The 22,382-nt window shown below is 39.6% G+C and overlaps 1 protein-coding gene across 1 annotated transcript; it reads left to right on the top strand.

Moving 5' to 3' along the window:
- The first annotated feature begins 3,387 nt into the window (after window positions 1-3,387).
- Window positions 3,388-21,544, top strand: LOC100922205 (zinc finger protein 184-like). The gene is made up of 5 exons (XM_031963357.1): window positions 3,388-3,527; window positions 6,724-6,815; window positions 13,747-13,903; window positions 14,637-14,732; window positions 17,698-21,544. Exons 1-5 carry the CDS (start codon window positions 3,389-3,391, stop codon window positions 19,926-19,928), a joined length of 2,715 nt encoding a protein of 904 aa, XP_031819217.1. The 5' UTR covers window position 3,388; the 3' UTR covers window positions 19,929-21,544.
- Window positions 21,545-22,382: the final 838 nt, after the last annotated feature.

Genomic DNA, 22,382 nt, shown 5'->3' on the forward strand with positions numbered 1-22,382 from the left:
TTAATAAATGGTAAAATTATATGTATGCCGAAGAATTATTTTAAAATACATTTCTTTATAATTATCAGCAAATGTTTGATTTATATATCTATTTTGTCTATCTAGCTGGGTTGCATAAAAATTTCTCAGGAAAAAAGTGGTCATGAATAGAAAAAGTTTAAGAAGCTCTGTGTTAGATGGCACATGATCTCATGATTTACATGTCATCAAAATAACATCAGGATTAGTTCATGTGAGGCCTGTAATCATTTGTTATGTATGTAACAACGTAATTATGGGCATTGTGAGAAAAACTTTATCACATTGTTTAAACCTGGATCATTTGGAATAAGCCCCTGCTCCTGAGTGGACAGGCTCAGAAGCAGCTGACATTCAGGTTGGGACAGGGTCCCAAGGTTCCAGCCGAGGGCTGAGTCTTCTGTCCTACTTTTTCTCTCTTCCCTTTTGTAACATTCTCAATCAGGAAGGCCCTGATTCAAACCTATGGCAGGATGTTCTCACTCTGACATTCTTGGGTCCCTTTCCTTGCAAACAGTAGTTAGCAATGACCCTGGGACACATTTCCCTGCTAGGTCCCCTCAAGGAATTAATGCCCTGGGCCATATCCTGTGGCATATACTTCCTTTCTTTTATTGGCCATAAGGATAAGGGTTCTTTCAGATCCCCTCCCTTTAGCCAAAATATTTTGAGGCCCAGCAAACAGGTTATGTCCTGAGTTTGGCATAACAATACTCTTCTGGCAGTGTGTGTGTGTATATATACTGTTGTGCCATAGTTTCCTTTTATTGCCCTGTCTCAGTTTCCCTAATTGTTCTGCCTCAATCTCCCTAGTTGCAACCCCCTTCCTATTAGGACAGAGATAATTTAGGACTTGCTAGGGTCATAAACTATAAATGTTTAATCTCAGATAAGGGAAAGACCTAATTCAGACATCCTGGCTCCTAAATCCTCCTAAATTATGAGAATTTATGGTTCTCATGGCCCACCCTGTCAGAACCAGATTGATGGTCCATTCCTGGAAATTCCGGTGCTCAGCAATGTTTGGACTCTACCCCTTGCAGTTGTCTACCCTGATCACTTGGAGCCATATATAACTAACTGGAATCTCACATTCCCTGTTGGATTCTTTGAGAATGTATTCTGCTCTGCCTCCAGACTATCCCTCTCAGAAACCCAAATAAAATATTAAAAAGCCACAGAGAAAATATTCATGATGCAGGTTAAATTGAAATGTGTTTTGAGTATTTTTGCTCTACTTGGAGAGTCAAATGTTGACTGTTACATTCCTGAGAGTTAAAGATATGATAAAAGTGGTGAAAGTAGAATTAACCAATCTTATCAAATTGTTGAGTATGTGGAAAAGAGTGAGAAGTTGGGAAGTTTGTGGGGAGAGATAAATTCTGTTTTGGACATGTTGAATTTGAGATTCCAGCAAGACAACCAGATTGGAATGTTCAATGAGCAATTAATGGGTGATGTGGGACTAGAGCTCCAGAGAAGAGCCAAGGGTGGCTACATAGGTCTGTGAGTGTCTCATCTCTCTAGAGGTGATTTATCAACCCATGGTAGCTAATGAGTCTTGAAGATGAGAATATTAAAAAAGGAAGAAATAATGAAAACCATCCAAGTGTAGTATGGGCCATTTTAAGTAGCAATTTATTCTTCAACAGAGTAAAGGAAAAAGTTGTCCCACTTGGTATTTACACTTGCTCTCTTGTTTCTCTTCATCCCTTTGTAAGACTTCTAAACTCATCATAGGATTGATTTTGCTGAAAAGTTAGTAATGATTTCTTGTTTTCATATTGTAACTTTAGTAGTCATTTGACCCTGCTGACACCCTCACCTCCCCAGCACTCTATTCTTTCTGGGATTTTTGTGATCCCACATTATCTTGGTTTTCCTCTAGTCTGACAAGTTCTAGTGTCTTTTGCTACCTCATCTTCTGTATCACACCCACTCAATGTAGGTGTTTCCTAAAGTTCTCTTCAGAGCCCTCTTTGTCTACACTATTCACTCAATAACCTTGGAGCTGCCTATGTGTATAATTATGAGCTCTCTATGCTCATAACTCACAGATCTATACATTTAGCCCATTTGAGATTCATTCCTATACCATTAATTACCTATTGGATTCAAACTGGATGTCTTGAAGACCTCTTCAACTCAAAACGTCTAAAACTGAACTCATTATCTTGACCTTTCATACCCTGGGACAAATTCACTTTCTTCCAAACTTTCCTCTTGTTGAAAGCACCACCATCTGTCAGTAGAAAGTTATTATAAAAAAAAAGAAAAAGAAAGTACCACCATTCTCCCAATCTCTCAGGTTCATGATCTAATCTGATATTGTTCTGGACTCCTCGCGATTCCTAATCCTACATATCCATTAGTTATCAAACCCTGACACTTCTGCTTTGACCAAGTCCTCTCACTTCCACAGCTACCCTTCTTTTACCTTAGTGTAAAAACTCGGTAATAAGATGGAGCTTCCATTTCACTGAGTGGAAAACATGGAGACAGGAAAGACACGTGGTAAATACCCGGGGGTGAGCCCCCAAGGGGTTCAGGAAAGATGCCCTCCCCTCCTTTTTCCCTCCCTCCCCTCCCCCGCGGAGGTAACACGTGCCCCGAGCTTCACTGAAAGAACCTAAGACGCAGGGTTGGGGACGGACGGGCGGGGGAGGACCCAGAGCAGGAGCTGGACAGTCAGCTGGGAGGGCGGAAGGGCAGGTGAGGGGGCCCCACGGGAGCGAGCATTCAGTGCTTCAGGTGCACTGCGCGCGGTCGGGACTCAGCCGCACCCAGCTGGTTCGTGCATCAGAAAGTGCAGGACGAGGACGAGTCTCCGGCCGCAGGCAGCAGCGGGCGCCTGGGGCACTTCTGGGGGCCACGCTACAGAGGGCAATGAAGTGCCAGGCTCCGCCTGGACACGGGAAGGCTTGGGAAAAACGCGGTAACGCAGGGCATGTGTCGCTGGGGTCGCAGGAGCACAAGCTGGGGTCACGGGGTCACCTGAATACAGCGCACGCTTTGTTTATCCTTCTACCCGTCCCTGTCCTCCTACGTTTCCGTCTGTCTGTCAAACACTCTCCTTTTCGGGGCGGGATGCCACCTGACCACTCGCTACCTGCCACCTGTCACCTGCAGTCTCCCAGGAGTGTGCCCTCCTTCCCCCCACTCCCCTAAGGTTCAGGTCAGACAGGTGCCGCTGAGCTCTCTGGGAAATGGCGTCCTGAGAACCTAGCGGCTTCCGCTCCCGGTCAGTCGCAGCGGCAACGAAGACTCCATTTCCCAGAAGGGAACGGGATCGCAAAAAAGGACCCAATGGTCTTCGAGGAGCTTCGGGTCGCGTCGTGCGCAGGCGCATTTCCCGTGGAGGCCGGAAGTTATGCCCTTTCCCGCCTCCGGTCGTGGTCTCGCTCCGCTGCGCGGGCCAGAGGCGGAGGTTGACGTGAAGTTTTCGCGGCGCCTCCGCGGACTTACAGGCTGCGCTGCGAATCCCTCTTCGTGGGTTTGCTCTCTGCGGGGTGTGTGTCCACCCGGGGAGGACTTCGTGAGTCCTTGAGTGTGAGCCGAGGGGGCGGAGACAATGACTGCGAGCTGCCTGCCGCGCGTGTGCGCATGCTCGGTGCTTGCGCGCATGCTCGGTGCTTCCGCGCACGGGGTTGTCCGGTGTCCCGGCTGAAGTTTGCTCCCCGCGTGTGCGGGGGCTCCCTCCCGTGGGCCGCAGCCCCCTCCTTTTCTAGGGAAGAATAGGCAGCCTCCCTGCCCCGCGGCAGGGTTTGCAGAGGGCGGTCCGTGGGGGCTTACTTGGGAGCTGTCGCTCGTGCATGGGGAAGTGACCCTGGGCACGGGGAGCCGCCCGCCTCCGCGCCCGTAATAAATAGGGTAGGGGACGGCGTGGGGTGAGCAAGGCCCGAGAAAGGCCCGGGATCGGGCTCTGCCTCGGGCTCCTCCTCTGTAAAACGGGCCTGGTCGTAGGAGCTGTGGTCAAATGACATGTTGGGTGTCACTGTGAACGCCTGTGCGCACACGGGCACGTGGACCAGCAGAGGCACATTTTAAACGCCACAAAGCATGCAGACCTTTCCTAGAGGGGCCAGCTCGGCGGGACACGCTGTCACATTAACCATGACAAAGTCGCCGCTGCTGGATTGTGCATCCCCCCGTTAAATCCTCCGGTTAATCTCCGTGCTGTAGTTCAGGGATTCTGAACCTCCTGTCAGTGAAGTGGATTTTAAAAACATTTTAATGACAGTTTTTCAATAAAAAAAAAACCTTTCCCTTTTCATTCTAAGTATCCTGTCTTAGGCATTTGAAAACAGGGATCTGAGAAGAGCTCCCTGTGTCACCCAGAAGCGGTTGTGGAGTACAGCTCCAGGGGACGGGCTGCCCTTCCTCAGCTGCCCTTCCCTTGGGCTAAATGATCCCTCTGTGGCAGGGAGCCTTATCTTTCTGGGGGACCTTGGGTGGTTAGAATTCATAATGGAAAGAAGCAGGACATTTCAGTCAGACGGGGGTGTCCCATGGGCCCTAGAACTAGAGGAAGGGCTCATTGGCCTCTTGGTTATTTGTCAGATTCTTTGTGACCCTGCTTTGCATTTTCTTGGGAAGATACTGGAATGTTTTGCCATTTCTGACTCTGGCTCATGTTATAGACGAGGGAACTGAGGCATGTGGGCATCAGTGACTTGCTCAGGATCACAGGGCTAGTAAATTTCTGAAGCCAGAGTTGGACACAAGAAGATGAGTCTTCCTGACTCTGGGCCCACTCCTTTATCCTCTCTCCCATCTTCTCAAGAATTTGAGGACTTGAGGGGCCCACGGTGAACCCCTGAAACATTCTTTTTTCCATCCTTTTTTTTTTTTCTTCTATCTCTTCTGATTGTGAAAAATTCACCCTATGAAGATAGACCATAGCTTTTCCTGGGCAGGAGTTTTGCTGCACTCCCCTAGCAGCCTCTTGGCAGGCCTTTACCATCCTATGAAAAGTCATACTTGTCATGGAATTTGTAAAAAATGTTTCTTACTTAACTCATGTCATTTTGTGAAGAAATGTCTAAATTAACAATTTGTTGATCCAGTGTTAGCAAATCAGTAAACACAGTGAACAATTTAACTTGGGTGGTTCAATGAGTCGAATCTGAACTTGGAAGCAGGGAGACTGGAGTTTTGGCTCTGGCCTTAGACACTTAACTAGTTATGTGTAAATTACTTAATCTCTTTGTCACAGTTTTCTCAGTTGTAAAATGAATAATTTTACTTAAGTTCCTAGGCTTGTTGTGAAGACCAGATGTGATATTTATAAAGTGCTTAGCACAGTGCATGGTTCTGAGAAAAATGACTATTTCCTTTTAATATTAAGAGCCAATTTTATATATAACAAGTCCTAAAGATTATTTTTTTCAATTTTAATAACCAGTTAGTAGCAGGTTAGTTATTAGTAGGTTGTTGTTTGGTTTGGTTTTTTTTTTTTCCTGTTTTTGCTTTCTCATTTAAAACCCAGTCTGTGTAGGATAGGGTTAACAGTGAGATTATTCTCCTCAACCTTGGCTGGTACCTCATCCATTTGGGAGAATTTATTTCTGATTGAAGGGTAAATAGATTCCAATCTAAGTGAATAGATGCTCAAGACAGAAGGGACTAACATGATATGATCTTTCTTGTCATGAGATCGCTCTGACATGATCCAAGCCCCCTAACCCCTCATTAGAAAAATCCCATTATAATAGTCATTGGCTCATTAATTGTTAACTAGTCAGAGTTGTTTTTCATCCTCAGGGATACCCCCTTTTCCAAAGGTGTTAAACTTTTAGAGACCTCCATGCAGGGCCTTTGGTTACTGATTTCAATTTATTGGTTATTTGCAAGTTTGATTAATAAGTTCATTATTAATTACCCAGAAACTGTGTCTCAGAATTTTTTATTAGATCTTATGTAATTATTAGCTATTATTACTGGGTTTGTGCGTTTGGGTGTGGAGGTAATGGGGTTAAGTGACTTGCTCAGGGTCTCAGAGTTAGTAAGTGTCTGAAGCTGAATTTTAATAAAGGTCCTTCAGACTCCAAGACTTATGCTCCATCCACTTGAGCCCTTTCTCCATCCCTATCTCTGTTCTTTTTGAGAAGCTCCTGTTTTCACATTTTGGTGATTAATGAAGGAGAAGGCAGAGTTACACAGAGGCTGGAGCTCTGAGCTTGAGTCAGGATGACCTGAGTTGATTTCCAGCCTCAGTCTTCTCCTAGCTTTGTTACCTCAGGAAATCACTTCCCTTCTGATGGCCTCCATTTCTTTATCTGCAACACAGAGTTGGGTAATAATCGTACTTAGCTCTCAGGTTGGTTGTGAGGTAGAAGCAAAATCATAGTGTAAAATGCTTTTCCAATTTCATGCTGTGTACGAGTGCTAATTAGGCGTATTTTAATGATGATATAACTATTCTTAAATGTGAAGAGTCATATCACATAGCACATGAGAGACACATCTGGGAATCTCCATCCATTTCAAATCTCAGTACTGTAGTTTGGGCCCTGATGTAAGCAGAGTCTGGGTCAGGGTCTCAGGCCCTTGAGCCCCTCTCCTTAGCCTTTCCCTGCAGTGCCCAGACTGCTCTGCAGAGCCCTTTGTAGGGATCATGGGATCACTCCTCTTGGTTGTGTGGGGATTTCCCCACTGCTGAGTCTGAAGGATGAGTCTCACTCATGGCCCCTTTTCTGCCCTCAGCTCTCCCTTCTCAAGACTCTGCCCTTCCCCAAAAGAGGGACCCAGAGCAGGAGGAAGGAATGACCTCTGATCTTCTGTCGGACAGAGCCCAGGTGAGTTGGATTTTTTTTCTCTCCTAAATGCTGGTTCATTTCTTAGAGAAAATCACTTTCTGTAGAAGACCACAAATGAGGGGGAACTCTGGGTTAGGTGTAAGACCCTTCAGCCCAGAAGGAACCTGTTGACAATGTCTGGTTCAGCTCCCCATCTTCCCTAAGGGCTCTCGGCCTTCCTGAGAAGTCAGGGGGGTGACAACCTGTGTTGAGATGGAAGCAGTGATACCAGATGGCAAACTACGTACAATAGCAAGTTGTTTATGTGGTCCCACATGCGCAGTATATAGTTAGCATATGTGCAGTGTGCCTTGGTTATATAAGGATATTAGGGTTTATAAGGCTGAGAGAATTTGGAATAAACAGACTCCTATTTGACCATCCATGAGTCCCACCTCATCACTCCTCTTCTAAGACCTAGGACTCAGGCCGGTACTGAGATCCTCCAGAGAGCTTGTCCAGACACAACAACTTTCCTTTCCTTTTGGTCTCTTACCCGTGTCCTTCTGAGGGCCCAGAACCCCAGTTTTTCCCATCTAGGACAGGGCTTCTTAATCTTTTTCCTCTCATGACTCCTTTTTGCCTGAAAATTTTTTATGTGACCTGAGTATGTGAAATAGGTATACACATCAAACATTGATGGATAAATCATAATTTGGCGCCTTCACATTCAGTTATGCAACTGCACATGGGACTGCAACCCGTGGTTTAAGAAGCTTTGACCTAGAAGATGGTCCTTTTCTGACAGAGGTTGTCAGGCTCATGAATTTTGAAAACAAAACAGAAGCTCATTCAGTGCTACCCCATTTGGGGTATTTGGGGCCTAAAGAAATTGAGCCCAAAAGCTGAAATGTCTGATCACAGAAGAGGAAGAATTGAAATTAGACCCAATGTCTCTCTCTTAAAAAAAAAAAATAAATGCGCTATCCTTTGCTTTTACATCAACTTCATTTCACAATATAGACAGGGAGGTCCTCATAAGTGTGAATTATGAGTCCCTTGAAATAATCACACCTATCTGAATTTGCACAGTTATTTTAAACAATAAATAGGAATAGAAATCCTCCCTTTTCCATTCTTCCCTTTTCTTCTTACTTACATTACATACTGTTTCATTTCTTTTTAGCCTCAGTTCATCCTTAACTTCTTTTCTAAATATCTTGAGCTATTCATATAGCACTTAATAAAACTCTTAAAAATTCTAAATCACTAAATGATGATTATTTATTAAATGTTTAGTTCTTATTCCTGTTTTCATATTATTCTTAGTTGAAGGAGTACAAAAATACTTATTGATACATTTAACTGAAACAAGACAACCAGTATAAGTAGAATTTCCTTTCTTTATAAAAATTTTAGGGTTCACATAGGAAATTGTTGGAGATAGCAAAGGTGATTGGGATCTTCTTTCCATTTTCTTCACCATGTAGAATTAAGTACTTTGGAAATGGGTTTGATTAGTTCCTGAATAGTGTTCTGGACCAAGAGAAATTAAAAATTGATCCCCAAGGTAAGCAGAGAGAAGTCTCTAATAGAGATCAGTTTAGCTCCATGGTCCTATACTCTGGGGAGGTGGTCCAGTCTGAAATCCAGTCTCGAGCAGTCTCACTTTGCCATGCCCTGTCAGAAGTCCCAGTCATCTGAGGTTAAATTTTCCCCATAAAATCTACTTTTGGGCCATCCTATGGCTGCTGCCTTCCTTAAGGTTAGCCCACCACCACACTCTACCTCATGGTGTCTTTCCCCTTCTCCTTCCCCCATGATATCTCTTCTGACTCTACTATGCTTCCCAACCCCCACTTCTCCTTATAGCTAGCTAACTCTTTTGGGGCGCTAGATCCTTTTCAGGAACTTGTCTTTCCTATGCTCTCCCACTATGTCATGTTTACCATTCCTGGTATCTGTTGTATCTCTTCATTTTGTTTGTACTCTTGTCCCTAAATAAATTTATCTTTTTGTCAACAAGAATGGCCACTGAATTTTTCACATGAGTGAACCCAGCTTTTGGTACCAGACCCCACATCTTCAGCTGCATCAGGTTGATTTCCTAGTGATCTGTTGGTTACATGAGAAAAATTAAAGGTTGCTGAGGGCACATATCTGAATCCTAAATAAAGTAAGATTTATTAAAGGACATTTGAAGTTACAACCTGGGCATGGATGTTTGTAATGTTCTTTTCTAAAATGTAATGTTCTCTGGGAGCAGGTTTCTTGGTGGGGTTCTGGGAGCAGCCTTCCTTTCAGTTCAGTAATCACAAGTGCAGCCAGGGATTAAAAGTCCAAATCCTTTATTGTCTCCTTCAAAATCTTGCCTCTTCCTGGAGCCTGGTTAGCTTTAATAGAGGCCTATCTTTCTCCTTGGTTCCAAGAGCTCCTGCCGCTAGTCCTTTGCCTCTGCCAGCTTCTGCCTCTAGCTTCCTCCGAATGTCTCCAAATCCAAAGGTTTGTGCTTGAGCCTCCAGCCACAACAAAGGTGGAAGATGGAAATGAATCTGTCTCAGCCTCTCAGAGCTTCTAGTGAGCTTCTCCTTCTCTGGCCCTGAGAGCGCCTCCTTATATGTCCCACACTGAGTATACACCGATCATTATATCACTAGGAAACCATTATTTGTTGTAGGAGAAAATCAATGCTAAACTAGATTTAACCATTGCTCCTCAATTCCACTTACTTAGCATCTTGTAAGAGTCTTAACAGATGTTGAGGAAAAGAATATGACTTCTGCTTATAAACCAATACCTCTCAATACTTCTCACAAGCAACAGTATGTGGTGGTTTTCCTGGAGGCAGCCTTAATCTCAGTTGAAATAAATAATTACTCCAAAATGCAATCAGCTGGTAAAAATGCAAAGGTTTATTTCTCCTTCCAAATTAGCCCGGTTAGTTGAGGCCTATCTCTCTGCCTGGCTCCAAGAGATCTTGCAGCTTTGTCCTTGGCTTCTGCCTCTGCTTTCTTCAGCCTCCAGCCAGCACCAAATTGGAAGATGCAATGGATCTCTCTTGCCTCGAAGATAGGGCTTGTAGGCTTTCTTCCAGAGTGTCCTGTCTCTGACCCCCGTCGATGTTCTGGAGAAATTCTCCCCAGCTCTAAGAGCTTCCTCCATATATATCATCTCCCAAAGGTTAACTCCTCCTTCTCGAGGCAGGGATTATAGATTATCTCCCAGAGTGCTCTCTGGCCTTAAGAACTTCAAGGGAGGCATGAATTCAGACTAAGCCAGCCCTGAATTCTCCCAAACATGTGAACTCCATTGAGTACTTAGATACTTATGAGCTCTCTAAAGGTATGAACACAAGCATTGTTTCCATCAATTGTACTTAGTACTTTGTTTCAAGTTCTGGCCCAAAATATCTCTAAGATCAAATCAACTCCAATGGCTTAACAGTTTGTAAAGATTCCAACAACAGTAAATATTGCCAAGGCTCTTAAGGAGCTCCCATTCTAGGAGGAATTAATAACCAGGTCCAACAAAGAAACTCACTGGAACCTAGTCTCCCAGGGAAGGGAGGTGCAGTACAGGTAGGTGAGATTGGGGCTCTCTCTTTGCCTAGAAGGAAGCCCCTGTAGCAGAAGGGATTTGAGAGAAGTTTTGAAGGAATCCAGGGAAGCTATGAGGCAGAGGAGAGGAAGGCAGGCTTTCTAGGTATGGGGGAGAGGCATAGTTTTTTTTTGTGTGTGTGTGTGTGTGTGTGCGTGTGTGTGTGTGTGTAGGCTTGTGTGGCTGAATCATGGAGTACATGGAGGAGAGTGTTTTTTCAGCATTCTGTATAGCTACTTTCTTATCACTTTCAGATCTGTCTTGGACTGGCCATATTGAGAGTACCTTTACAAACCTGCAAAAAGGTAGAAATATTAAACAAATCACTTACAGATGAAAACACAATAGAAAATATAATCAGAAAAGTGGATTAAGGGAAAGCATCAAACTTAAATGGAAATAAAATAACTTAAAGAATTCATGGATCAGAAAATGAATTACAGAAACAATAGATAATTTTGTTCAAGAAATTAACAGGATGATAACTAAAACTTATAGGACACTGACAAAGCGTACCTGGGGAAATGTATATGCTAAGCACTTTCCATTAATCAGAGAAAGAACAAATTAATGAATCAGTATAGTTTTAAGAAATGCAAAACAAGACAAACCAGAAAAGCAATGGATTAAAAAAAAATAACAAACCAAAACTCTCACAAGGAAGTATTAAAAAATCAATTTAGCAATTCAGCGTGACTGCCAGAACAAATTGTGCCCAACGCTAAGCACAAGAACCTTTGTAGGAATTGAATCACCTTGTTCCTTATTGATCAAGAGGATCAGACCTTTTTCTAAAATCAGGCAACACTGGGGAAAAGGCAGCAGTAGCCTTGTTATTTCCTTGAATTTGAGTGACTTAAAAGAAGTCAAAACTGCAAAATGGTGGATGAGGGCAAAATGGAGTTACTGATGCTATTTTGATGTAATAGAACGTAGTCAAAAGATAGCAGTTTTGAAAATTTAAGATAAGCAAAGTTGGGAGAACAATCCCATTCCAAAAGCAAAACAAAAAACCCAATTTGATTAAAAAAAAGAAAAGAAAGAACCAAATTGCCAAAATGAAAAAAAAATCCTTATTAAAAACTTAGAAAATTTGACAAATTATATGGCAGCAAAATATGCTACTTTATAGGACATAAATAAACATTTCTAAAAATATCTTTCCTAGTCTTAGAACACTTTTAAAAAATCCAATATAATAAAAAGAAATTGAACACTCTAAAGAATATTCCCCAGAAACACAGATTTGCAAATGATTTTTAATTTCTATTTATTTATTTAATTTGTTTTTAAACTAATTTATTTATTTAAAAATAAATTTTAGCCCCTCTTCAAGAAACATTCAGTTACCTATTGTTTAGGCTTTATATACATGATTGTGGCCAATATGTTAATTTGTTTTGCTTTTCTATAATTTTGTTACATGGGCTAGCTTTCATTTAATCAGAAGAGAGTTGGGACTTTGAGAGGAGAATGGGGATAGTAATACCAAAAGAAATTTCTTCCTTGTTGTAGTACTAATAATATTAGTACAGGTAGTACTTCTCTTAACAATTTTTTGTTTACAAGCACTTTACTTAGATTGTCTGTTTGAGTTTTGTCTCTCTGGGATGAGTGTCTCTAGGAGTTTGAATGAACTTTGATTTTCCAACTGCAGGACAAGATTGTCTCCTGGATGAGTAGATGCTGTTTAATAATACAGCTCTGATGCTAGATACCATTAGTGATTTAAGGTCAGCAGTTCCCTAAGGAGTTTATGGATAGATTTCAAGAAATCTATGGAAACTCCCACTTTTTTATATTTACGAACCATTACCTGAAAGTTACTATTTCCTTCAGTTATTTAGAGACATAATTCTCTAAGTTATGGTATATGAATATAATGGAATATTATTGTTTTAAAAGAAATGATGAGCAGGCTGATTTCAGAAAAGCCTGAAAAGACTATATGAATTGATGCTGAGCGAAGTGAGCAGAACCATGAGAACATCATACACAATAACAGCAAGATTATGTAATGATCAACTTTGAGAGACTTAGCTCTTCCCAACAATGCAATGATCCAAGACAATATCTTTAGATTTGGAATGGAAAGTGCCATCTGTATTCAGAGAGAGAACTATGGAGACTAAATGTGGATTGAAGCATGCAATTTTTACTTTTAAAAAATAGCTTTTTCTTTCTTGTGATTTTTGCCTTTTGTTCTGATTGTTCTTCCCCAACACGAGTCACATGGAAATACGTTTAAAATGATTGTACATATATAACTGTATCAAATTACTTGCTGTCTTGGGTAGGGGAAGTAAGGACAACAAAATTTGCAACTAAAAATCTAATAAAAGTGAATGCTTAAGGGGCAGCTAGATGGTGCAGTGGATAGAGTACTAGTCCTGAAGTCAGACTCTAACCCTAACCCTAGCTGTGTGACCCTGGGCAAGTCACTTAATCCCAAATGCCACAGCCAAAAAAAAAAAGTGAATGTTTAAAACAATCTTTTCATATAATTGAAAAAAGGAAATGCCTTTAAATTTAATAAACACATTCCTAAAAAACAACACAGGTCATGTTATCCTTATAAAAAAAAGAAAAAAAGTATACTTTGATCCCCTTTTAGTCTCTGTAGTTCTTTCTCTGGATGTGAATGGCATTTTTCATTCCAAGTGTACTGGAATTGTCTTGGATCTTTGCATTACTGAGAAGAGCCAAGTCTCTTATAATTGATCATCACATAATCTTGCTGTTATTGTGTACGGTGTTTTCCTGGTTCTGCTAATTTCACTTATCATCAGTTCATGTAAGTCAAAGCATATTATTTTCACCATTTTTAAAATTTGTTTTTTCTTCCTCATTTTTTCTTTTATTCTGATTTTTAAAACATGACAAATATGGAAATAAGTTCAAAGTGATTGTATATATATATATATATATATATATATATATATATATATATGTATATACATTATATAATATACAGAATACTTGTTATTTTGGGGAGGAGAGAGGTAACAAAGGGAGGAAGAAAAATTTTGAAATCAGAATCTTATAAATGTAATTGGGAAAATAAAATATTGAGAGAAAAAAAAAGAAAAGATCAAAGACACACACACACACACACACACACACACACACACAAGGCAATTCTCGCTTCAGGCATCCCTAGGTTCCAACAGCCAGCCAAAACGGTCCATGACTACAGAAAGTTGAGAGCATCTCTGCTCTAGGTGAACTTAATAACAAAACTGTCTATATGCTCTCCTATATAGTCTAACATCAGGCATATAGTAAATGGCATTTCAACAAAAATATAAAACATAGTGAAACCCTCAACACTGTGACAACCAGTCGATCTACATTTTGCTAACTTTATTTCACTCCTCTTGGTCTATGTAAACAGAAGGAGAAGCAATCATCTGTACAATTTAAGGAATCATTAACATTCAAGGATGTGGCTGTGCACTTTACTCAAGAAGAATGGAGACAACTGAACCCAACCCAGCAGGATCTGTACAGGGATGTGATGCTTGAGAACTATAAAAACTTTGCTTCCTTGGGTAAGGACAACTTTCCTTGATAACCACAAATCTTTCTGATGTGGTGTCTTTGGGACTATGGAATGTCTTTTGTGCTTAGCTTGGTGCGACTGGAATATTCAAAAATTAATGTAATGTAAAGAGTTGCTCCTTTCAAAACTAAAGATTTTCTGTTTCCTGTTTTAAAGTGATAGGCTTTTCTTTTTACAACAGCTTTGTGAATCCACGAAAGTATACCTTTATATCCTCTTCCCTCACATTCAAGATTCTACCCTAAACCTCTTATATGTGATAAATTGAAGACATTAACGTTTCCCATTATCTTGGCAAAAAGTTTTTTTAAATGAACTACTTTTTTTATGACCCAAATTACTTCCCCTGTGAATTATCCTCCAGAGATGTGAAAAATAAAAACACAGAGGTGTTTTATATTCCACTTTTTCTTTTCATGGGAAGAAACAAGGATGAAGATTGAATTGAAAGAAGTGATATCTATGTTAATTTGGCTTAGCTATTAGGGTTAGCTTTTAGAAGGGAGTTTAATTCTATAATCAAGTGAAAAATAAATGCAGTTCAATCAGTACTAACTGATTTAAAGATTATCCCTTTTCAGTGGCCATGTTATAAATGGGATTGAATATAATGTATATTAGATGACTTCTGTGGTCCTTTCCAACTCTGAGAGTGTGTGATGCTCAGAATTCTAAACTGAGTCTGTGTTCCTAATGATTTTCATTTCTTTTCACATGATCAGGATTGCCAGTTTTTAAGCCACATGTGATATCCCAACTGGAGAGAGGGGAAGGACCCTGGATAAAAGATACAGAAGTCCTACAGATCATATGTCCAGGTGCGTCAGTGGAGAGCAAGCTAATGAGATTCATTCTAAGTTGAGCTACTTAGTTTTGAAATGGAAAGTATTTATTCTCAAACAACTTAGATTGAGAAGAAAAGTCTAAGGTTACTAAACATACAGGAGGTACTTCGTGTGCCTTCACTAATTAAAAAAAAAAATCTCATCTAAAGAAAGCACCTTCTCCAAATGCCTCCTACAAAGGCAAAACTCATAGCATGGGATCTGATTGGAGGAACCTTGGAATTGGTTCTAAAATAATTTTGAGATCATATAATTTGGGGCCTCTTCACAACTAGTTGACCCTCTTCAGTCGGGGAAATGAATAATATGATGAAGTTGATGTCATAGTAAAGTATGTGCTTATAGTGTGAACTGGAAGAAAGGCAAAGTGTAGACAAGGTTTCTCACTAGAACTCTGGTTCGGTTACTTTGATGAGATGATGAAAGCCTGGATTCTGCTTCCAATTTTCCCTAATCTCTGCTTGTCTTGTGATATTTTCCTTCTCTACTCTTACCATACTCTCACTTGACATATATTTTGGTTTACCATTTTTTTACCTCTGTGGATCAACTCTGTTTATTGTTTTTACCCTATATTTGAAGTGTCTCTCTTTTTGTTTCTGTAAATATTTTAATTTTCCAATTATATGTGAAAGTAGTTTTCATCATTCATTTTCTATAAGATTTTAAGTTCCAGATTTTCTTTTCTTCTCCCCTCCCCAATGGCAAGCAATCAGATATAGACTGTCTATGTTCAATCATGTGAAAAACATATTTCCACATTAGTTACATTGTGAAAGAAGACACAAAACAAAAGGGAAAAACCATGGAAAAAACCCAGAATGAAAGTAATTTGTTTTGATTTGCATCCTGTGGATATGGATAGCTTTTCCTATCAGAAGTTTTTTGGATTATCTTGAATCATTCTGTTACAGAGAATAGCTAAGTCTAGCATAGTTGATCATCACACAGTTTTGCTGTTTCTGTGTACAATATTTTCCTGGCTCTGCTCAAATCACTCAGCATCAATTCATGTTGTCTTTTTAGGTTTTTTTGAAATCTGCCAGCTCATCCATTTTGTTCTATCACAACTTTTCTAGCCATTCCAAAATTGGTAGACATTCTCTCAATTTCCAGTTCTTTATGAAGTTACTCTTAAAAGGCTTACTTTATTTAAAATTATTTTATTTTATCATGCAAAGATTGTTTTCAACATTTACCTTTGCAAAGTGTTTGACATTTTTCTCTTTTCTTCCTCCCCCAAGAAGCAAGCAGTCTTGAGATAGAGTAAACATGTGCAATTCTTCTAAACATTTCCATATTCGTCATGCTGCACAACAAAAATCAGATTAAAAGGGAAAAACCATAAAAAAGGGAAAAAAACAAGCAAACAAACAACAATAAAAGATGAAAGTACTATGCTTTGATCCACATTCAGTCCTCATAGTTCTCTCTCTGGATGTGAATGGCACTTTCCATCACAAGTCCATTGGAATTCACCTGAATCACCACATTATTGAGAAGAGCCAAGTGCATCTCAGTTGATCATCACACAATCTTATTGTTACTGTGTCCAATATTGTCTTGGTTCTACTTCACTTAGCATCAGTTCATGTGAGTTAAAAATCCCAAATTTTGCTCCCTACTGAATAGGGGCAACTTTTCTTTTTCCTATTAACAGCCATGTAGTACAACATTGTCTCTACTTCCAAAAAAGAAGATAAGTGCTATAATAAGAAGTTTCAGAGGGCAGTAAAGAGAATAGACCATTGAATGTGAGTCAGTAAAATCTGTGAGTAAAGAAAAGATAGAGGACTAATCAAAGCTTTTTGTCTTTTACTTTATTACTTTTACTCCCTGGAATGATGTTTATGATGTAAATAATAGATTTAAAACCATAGAGTCCCAGGGACCTTAGCATTTATCTAGTACAACTCCCTATCCAATGCAGTATTTTGTTTTAACATCCTCATTTATGCTTGGGATGCTTCCCAAGGGACAGGGTCATTGTTTTGTGCAATAGTTCCCAACACTAAACACTAGAGACATGCAGGGCATAATGCTTAGACTATTAGGCTTGGAGTAGGAAAATCTTGACTCAAATCCCTCCTCTTACATTTATGATATGTGTTGTTATGGCTAAGTCACTATGACCCTTAATTTCCTCATCTCAAAATGGTTAAAAATACCTGTAGCACCCACTTCTATATGATAACTGTGAGACCCAAATGAAGGAATTTAAGTGATGTACTTCATAAATTTTAAGCTATCAAAGATTAAAAATATACTAAGACTTTCTAATATACACTGCCTGTGTTGTGAGCTGCTATGTATTTTTATTCTTCGTCCATTTTAGAAGTCATATAAAGAAATGAACAAGTTTGATGTCTCAATGTGCCTTTCAAACAGCAAATCAGTTAACCTCATAGAGCTCTGGGTTCTCTAGGGCTATGATTTCTAGAGAAAATGATGGCACATATCAGTAGCTATTCCTTCACATAGGCTGTCCCTTTACTAGTCAAATTACAAATCACATCCCTGTCCAACTGATATTCTAAATAATTTGCTCTTATTTAATCTTTGCTTAGTCTTAAGAACCAACACTTTTCCCTTTTTTTGCATGTTCCAAAGTATTAATAGATTCCTGATTTTTTTTTTTGCATAGTTTGTCATAAGCCTAGAATTTTCAGCCATCTGCTTGTTTCTCCTTTCTCAAAATTTAAGTATTTTCCCCCAAATTACTGACAGTTGTTCTCTGAATGTATCTGATGTACAGTGAGTGTGGTCATATCATTTCCTATTTCCTCCCATGTCTTGGGCTTTAGGTCCCTCTTAAAAGCATCTATTCTTTGACCATCATTTTTGCTCATAAGGAGTAAGGATCAAGAAGTTAATAAAAGCAATTTCTTTTCTTACAACACAGAGAGTAATGAATTTCAATTGCTTTTTTTCCCCCCAGATTCCAATACTCTGAAGACAAGGTGTAAAAACTTGGATTGGACACCAAAACCAGTCATTTCTCTAGAAGAGCTCTCTAAGGAGATAATCACCAACAATGATCCCTTTACTTCTAAGTTGGAAGAAGCTTGGGAGCGTGATGTCAGATCAGAGGAGCAGAATAACATCTCAAATAGACAGTCCAAAGCAGTAACTAGAATTCAGAGAAAAACTATTGATGAGTTAAATGCTCATGATTGTAATACATTTGGGAGAAGGTTTAGTCTAGTATCACTCATCATTCCACCAGAGAGTTTTCTAACAGGAAAAAGTCTCCAGAAATATGATACATTTGATAAAAACTTCAAAGAGTTTTCAGACTTAAATAAAGATAATAGAATTTCCTCTTCTATTTGTAAATATAGTAAATGCAGGAAGCTCTTAAATTCCCACTCAGATGTTATTCAAATTCATACTGCACAAAGATCCTGTGACTGTAATGAATGTGGGAAATTCTTCTCTAACAGCTCAGTTCTTAGAAACCACGTAAGCAACCACACAGGAAAGGAACCTTGTAAGTATAATGAATGTGACAAAGCCTTTAAGCTGAAGCGCTCTGTTTATGAACATCAGGAAATTCATTCTCAGACAGGAGAGAAACCCTATAGATGTAATGAATGTGGAAAAGCCTTCAGTTATAAGTCTGTACTCTGGATTCATCAGAGAACTCATAAGTGGGAGAGATCCTATAGATGTAATGAATGTGGGAAAACCTTCAAGCACCGGTACTTGTGTACTGAACATCTGAGAATTCATACTGGAGAGAAGCCTTATAATTGTACTGACTGTGGGAAAACTTTTACCCACAGAACATCACTATTTGCACATCAAAAAATTCATGTTGGAGAAAAACCTCATAAATGTACCGACTGTGGGAAAGCTTTTGTCTACCGGGCAACACTTACTGATCATCAGAGAATTCATACTGGAGAGAAGCCTTTTAAATGCACCATATGTGAGAAAACATTCAGCCGTAGATCATCATTGAGTGTTCATCAGAAAATTCATACTGGAGAAAAACCATACAAATGTACTGAATGTGGGAAAGCCTTTGCCCACAAAGGAACGTTTACTGAACATCAGATTATTCATACTGCAGAGAAACCTTACAAATGTAATGAATGTGGGAAAACTTTTAGCCGGAAAGCCTATCTTACTGACCATCAGAGAATTCATACTGGAGAGAAGCTTTTTAAATGTACTGAATGTGAGAAAGCTTTCAGCCTGAGGCCATCACTTATAATGCATCGGAAGATTCATAGTGGAGAAAAACCATACAAATGTACTGACTGTGACAAAGCCTTTATCTATAGGGGAGCACTTAATGAACATCAGAGAATTCACAGTGGGGAGAAACCCTTTAAATGTACTCAATGTGGGAAAGCCTTTAGCAGCAAGGGGAAACTTCGCAAACACCAGAGAATTCATTTGAGCGTGAAACCCTTTATTTGTAATGAATGTGGTAAAAGCTTTATTAAGAAATCCACTCTTAATAATCATGAGAGAATTCATATTAGGAAGAAACCTTTTGAACATCCTAAATGTGGGGAAACATTTTTCTATAAGAAATTCCTTACTGAACATGAGAGAAATGATACCGATGAAAAAGATTTAGAGTGTAAGGAGTGTGGCAAAATCTTCAAGCAGAGGAACTATCTTACTATTCATCAGATGGTTCATACTGGAGAGAAACCTTTTCAATGTATTCTGTGTAAGAAAACTTTCAGCCATAAAGCAGCTTATAGTCGGCATAAAAAAATTCATACTGGAGAGAAACCTTTTAAATGTACCCGATGTGAGAAAGCTTTCAGCCTTAGTTCATCTCTTGCTCGACATCAAACAATTCATACTGAAGATAAGCCTTTTGAATGTACTGAATGTGGGAAAGCCTTTTCCCTCAAGAGATACCTTATGGTACATCAGAGAATCCATACTGGAGAGAAACCTTTTCAGTGTGCTCAATGTGGAAAAGCTTTTTGCCACCGTTCAAATCTTGCTATACACAAAGGAATTCATACTGGGGAGAAACCTTTTAAATGTCCTGAATGTGGGAAAACATTCCGCCAAAGTAAGTCTCTTATTGTACATCAGAGAGTTCATACTGGAGAGAAGCCTTTTGAATGTACTCAGTGTGGAAAAGCCTATACCCTCAGAGGAAACCTTACTGTCCATCAGAAAACTCACACTGGATAGAAACCCTTTATCTGTCAAAAACGTGGGAAAGCCTTCAGCAATATCCAAGCTACATTGGAGACATCAGAGAATTCATACTAAAGAGAAATTCTTCAGATATACTGATTGTAGAAAACCATCAACCAGACAAAGACAACTCAATTGATATCGAAAAATTAAGAAGAAAAAAACATTTTGCATGTCCCGAATGTGGGAAAGCTTTCAATTATAGGATGTACTTTGTTCAACATCAGGGTATTCATATTGCATGAATTCATATTGCAGCAGATCATGTAAGTGTAATGAATGTGGTGAAAACCTTAGGGTAGAGAGAATATCATAGTCTAAAGCAGAGAGCTCACATTGCAAAAAGTCCATCTAAATGTCATGAATGTAGGAAATCCTTTACCAAGGGCTCAATCCTAAGGAAGCTGAATTCACAGAGGATAGCCTATAACTTAGTTGACATGGGAAAAGCCACTCCTTAGTTACATTTCAGTTTTGGGAAGCATCAGAACATTCATAATTGAGAGTATCCCTCCAAAATGGATGTGGATAGAGGTGTGCCATCTTATTTCTTTGCTTTTTCTAGGTGAATGTCACACCTTCAAATGATAAAAATTGTCTTGTTTTACCTTCTACTACTCCTACCTAAGTATTTGCCATATTTATCTTTCTACTTTGAGGGAAATTAATGTTGTGAATAACCAGTATTTCTACGTGACCCATCCTTTTGCCGATTTTGACAGATGGAGTCTGTCAAAAATGGACTCCATTTTTCAAGGACAGGCAGTTTCTGAAGAATTGAGCCCCTTCTTTTTGATTAGCCCTTAAACAAAAGCCACCTTGAGCTACAGTTCTTTCCAAAAGATGACTCAGGTCAACTCAGGTCCTTGGTTTTCCTAATCAAAATTTGGAGTGATCTCGTCTTTTATAGTAAAGACAATATAGGAGAGAATCTGATTGAGATGACGTATTTTTCTAGCCATGATTGCATGGCTATTCTCCCTAGGGCATTTCCATTTTCCCTAACTACAAACTATTCTTTCACCTAAGGATTGGACCTGTCCTTAATTCTCCCCCTCTCCCCCACTCTAGAAGTAAGTGGGAGGAGCTGAGAACTATTAACTCACTTCCTCATTTAAATATAGGGAAGGTCCAAATGAAGCATTCAGTCTTTTCAGTTATGTCTGCCCCTTTATAACTTCCTCTGGTTTTCTTAGCAAAGATGCTGAAGTTGTTTTACCCTTCTCTAGCTCATTTTACAGAGGAGGAAACTGAGGTAGGAAGAGTTAAGTGACTTGCCCAGGGTCATACAGTGTGTCTGAGTATCTGAGGCCAGAGTTAAACTCAGGAGGATGAGCTTTCCTGATCCTAGGTCCCCCAGTGTGTCTACTCTAGACCTCTAGCTCTACCCTAATGTCCAAGTGATATGCTTCTGTCAAACCGATGAGAAGGAAGACAGACCCAGGTTTAAGAGTTCCTGTCTACCCTCACTTTGGGTCTGGTCCATGACAGGTCCCACCGATCCAGCACACTGGTTACCCCTAGACCGATCAGTAAGTTGATCTCTTCAAGGCTTTCGACACAAATGGAGGAGGGACTCAAAAGTTCAATATCCTCTTAATAAATAATATCTTGCTTGGAAAATGGCCTCTGTTTACTCTTTTTTCAAATGACAATTGAGACAACTGTCTGAATTTATATACATAAAACATACCATTTTTATATGGTAGTACTATAAAATATATAGTACTACCATACCAGCTCTCTTACCTGTCTTCTTTTTAGAAAAAAAATATAGCCATCCAAAGATGAATTCTACTCATCAGTTTTATACCAGGGACTCAAGAACAATAAAGTCAGGAGACTACTTGGCTGATAATTAAAGGACCATGGCAAATTGGATGCTTAAGGTCAAAGTGACTCGCTCAGAGAAATCTCCAGCCTCAGGTAAAGGACAGCAAGAGCCAGATGAAAGAATCCATAAGGGCTTCACCATATGTCCAAGGTACCTTAATATTCCTTTCTAGGTTTGGGGCCTTCCTTTAGATGTACTCATTACTAATCTCTCAGTTTAAAACCTCTCTTTTGCTTATAAACTGTAGCTGACTTAGAAGTACTATCTTAATGTGTCTCCACTGCATACATGACCTCCACTGGAAGCCACTGTCTCTTCCATCATTCCTGTGCCTCAGCCTTAAGTGGGATGTGTCTCTACTCAGATTCATAAATGGTTTTTCTCTTCCTCAGTAGCCTTCTCACACGGGAGATGCTTCTTTTCCTGAAATCTTCTCTTCTGATTGGTTAGGTTCTGCCTAGAGCCATTATTTGAGGAGGTAGCAAGATATACATGTCAGTTCTCTTTCTGCTCTACTTTTCATTCTTCTGATGACTCTGACTTTTTTTTTTTTTTTTTGGTTGTATTCATAATCCTAATTTCTGAAACAAAGTAAGCACTAATGCTTTTTTTCT

Source organism: Sarcophilus harrisii, chromosome 3, assembly GCF_902635505.1.
Source record: "Sarcophilus harrisii chromosome 3, mSarHar1.11, whole genome shotgun sequence".
Classification (NCBI taxonomy): Eukaryota; Metazoa; Chordata; class Mammalia; order Dasyuromorphia; family Dasyuridae; genus Sarcophilus; species Sarcophilus harrisii.

Excerpts from the sequence above, each read along its gene's own strand:
- LOC100922205 (XM_031963357.1), top strand. The coding sequence starts at position 3,389 with ATGCCCTTTCCCGCCTCCGGTCGTGGTCTCGCTCCGCTGCGCGGGCCA. Across the intron at positions 6,816-13,746 it reads TTCTGTCGGACAGAGCCCAG|AAGGAGAAGCAATCATCTGT; the intron begins GTGAGTTGGATT and ends CTATGTAAACAG. Across the intron at positions 14,733-17,697 it reads CCTACAGATCATATGTCCAG|ATTCCAATACTCTGAAGACA; the intron begins GTGCGTCAGTGG and ends TTTTCCCCCCAG.